Source organism: Tupaia chinensis, unplaced genomic scaffold, assembly GCF_000334495.1.
Source record: "Tupaia chinensis unplaced genomic scaffold, TupChi_1.0 Scaffold000047_1, whole genome shotgun sequence".
Classification (NCBI taxonomy): Eukaryota; Metazoa; Chordata; class Mammalia; order Scandentia; family Tupaiidae; genus Tupaia; species Tupaia belangeri.
This window is the reverse complement of record NW_006159505.1, coordinates 5,907,809-5,910,820: the sequence shown is the minus strand read 5'-3', so window position 1 is coordinate 5,910,820 and position 3,012 is coordinate 5,907,809. Positions and strand designations below refer to the sequence as shown.

General features: G+C 47.5%; 1 protein-coding gene across 1 annotated transcript in view; it reads right to left on the bottom strand.

The window, feature by feature from the left end:
- The window catches only part of LOC102495087 (putative neuroblastoma breakpoint family member 7), a 27,412-nt gene extending 24,804 nt beyond the window's left edge, over positions 1-2,608 (bottom strand). Inside the window, exons 1-2 of the mRNA XM_027774554.1 lie at positions 2,471-2,608; positions 737-767 (exon numbers count right to left, since the gene is read on the bottom strand). Coding sequence (XP_027630355.1) covers positions 737-767; positions 2,471-2,608 — 169 coding nt within the window. The remainder of the gene's footprint in view (positions 1-736; positions 768-2,470) is intronic.
- Between the last annotated feature and the right edge of the window lie 404 nt (positions 2,609-3,012).

Below are 3,012 nucleotides of genomic sequence, written 5' to 3'. Positions count from 1 at the left end.
CCCAGCAAAAATACCCTGTATATTAGTCCAGTCAAAGATAATATCATATACATTATCATCAGCAGATAATTTTTCATTTGTGTTCATTAAATAGTTTGCTTCCTTCTTCCTTCTTTGATTCCCTCCCTCCTACCTCCTCCCCACCCTCACATAGTCTCTTGTATCTACAGTTGCTCTACATACCTTCTAATTTTTCAGTTTCTGTCATAGAGTGCAGACATTCAGTATATATTAAGTGGGGACATCCAATGCTTCTCTTCCATAGTCTGACTTGCTTCACTCAGCATTAAGTCTTCTATATTCACCCACTTTCTATCAAATGCCAGGGTCTCTTTGTTTTTTATGGCTGAGTAGTGTCCGTAGTATATATGTGCCACACTTATGCAATCCATTCATGTATTCTAGGACATTTGGGTTGATACCATGTGTTGAACTTTCAATTCTTCAGTAATGATAGGATTTCTAGGAGGCAAAAGTGATTTGCATGGGTCAGCGTTCTCCAAAGAAACGGAACCAACAGAATAAATATATATGAAAGAGGAGATTTATCATGGGAACTACCTCACATGATCACAGGTAGAGAAGTTCACAACAGTTCATTTACAGACTGGAGAAGTAGCCTAAAGACTCAAATCCAGGGAAGTCCATGGTACAATTCTCAGTCCAAGACCAGAGGCCCAAGCCTTCTGAGGCAGCTACTGGTATAATTCCAGACTCCGAAAGTGAAAGGACTTACCGGTTGTCCAGAGAGGCACAGGAGCCAAGCACTAGAGGGAACCAAAGACAGTCAAAGGCCAAGCCATGAAGCAAGAATGGAGTGGGCAAATACACAGGTAGCAGGAGAAGAACACCTGTCACACTCTCTAAGGAAAGGCATAGAGAAAACAGAACCCCCTGCTTCTGCTGTTTGTCCCTGCCACGCTCCCAGAAAACTGGATGGTGCCCATTCGCATAAAAGGCAAGTGTTCTTGGTTTTTTGAATGACTGATCTTTTTTTATGTATTAAACAAATACTTGACATTGTTATGTGCAGACACCCACTTAGGACACTTAGAAGATTTTCGATTTCTCTGAAGTTCAAGCTAAGATTTTCAATTACATTTATGTATGTCTATTGCATCTTTCATTTCCACCTGGGTAGCCAGATAAACACGTAAGATGGATTCTTTTCTCTTTTTTTAGTAATTATTTTATTTTACTTTATTTATTTATTTGACCAGAGAGGGACAGAGAGAGAATGAGAAAGCGAACCACCAGGTCCAGGACTTGAACCATGGTTAGCCATATGGGAGTCCAGCGCCCTTAACCACCACACCACCTGCCAGCCAGATAAGATGGATTCTTAAAAATTAAACAGCATAGACTGTTAAAAACTTTGAAAGATGCAATAATTTTGTTTTATGCTAGTAACAGCAGCAACTCTGCATATCATATTTTAAATCACACCCATCACTAGTTTTAACTACATTCTTATTAAAATAATATCTATAGCTCTTTTCAGGTCCATATATTTTTATTTATTTATTTATTTATTTATTTATTTTAGGTTTTTGTCACAGGGCACTTGCTCTCTCCAGAGGCAGAGTGAGGGGAAGAAGGAAATCACCGCACAGGGGGATGGCCACTCCACAATTCCTTTTCCTCCATTCTCTTCTGTGGATTTTGGGCATGCCAACGGGCTCGAACCTGCACTGGCCATGTGGGAGTCCAGCACCTTAACCACTACACCATCTACTGACCCTTTAAAAAATATGCTTTTTGACTAATTTAGAGTCCAACAGCCTCACCAAAACATGGCCTGTTATTGGAAAGGAAAAATAAAAAGGAAAGAAAAGGACAAAGGAGAAAACACAAACGGTTCCAAAAGCTCTCCATTTGTGAAAACATAAAAGGGTGGAATATTCATTTCAAATTCTGGTTAGACATTAGCCTGTCACAAATCGCCCTCCAGGAAGTGCTGAGACTCCACTGCAAGTCATTTCGGTGAATAAATCAGGAAAAAAACGCTCCAACTTCACCTACAGCCACTGAGAGCCCACCCTCCTGGAGTCTTGGAGGACAGCGCTCCAGGGTACAGGGGTGACTGGCACCCACCGACTGTAGGCGCGCGGCCTCGCCAGGGCACACACAGACGCCACGCCTCCCACACACAACTTCGCCAGACCTTCGGCTCCAACTTGTGGGCTATTTTCCCGGCGGTGTCTCCTTTGAGGCCTGCGACCCCGCAGCGAGGGAGCTTCCCTAGCGCTTGCGCGGGCACAGCCATCAGGGAGGCCGAGGGGGCGCTCGGGAGGGAGGAGCGAGCAGCGAGCGCGCACAGCAAACACCCGCTTCTGTGGCCCTGGCGGGTTGTCTTACCCTGCAGACAGCGGCCTGGCTATGGCTATGCTTGCGATCCCAGAGCCCAGGGCCAGGATGGGCTTCCACTTCAGTGTGTGGAGCGGGCCGGGGCCTCTCGCTGCTGGCTCACTGGTCCCGGGGCGGGAGCTGCAGGTGGAGCTGGGTCTCTGAGCTGCTCCGCAGCCGGGAGCGTCTCAAGGCTGGCCACTGGCTCACTCTTCAACTTGTGTTTCGTCTGAACCGAGGGGGCTTGCAGGAACTCCGACATCTCGGGGGTCCCCAGCCCTCTTCTGTCCCGCAGCCTTCACAGCCACAGCTGGAGCCGTGACGCTTGCTCTTCCAAGCCTCGAGGCTGCGGCCAGGGAAGAGAGCCGCGCTGGCACAAATGTAGGCTCAAAGCAGACGTGGCACAAGGGCCACTGTGGCAGAACTGCAAGTTCTGTTAGCTCCAGCGGCCCTAAATATTTTCTTAAAGGCTCACCTTTAAAGATGGTCCCACTGAGTGCGAGGGCTTCAACATGTGCATTGAGGAAGTGTAAAACCTTCGGGTCAGGACACCTCCAGGCCTACACGTCCTGAGCGGGTGCTTGCAGCTGCCAGGTGGAGCCCGGTCCGACCGGGGCACTCAATCCTCCTGCTCTTCTCCTCATAGACTTTCCCCTTCTCTCTCCC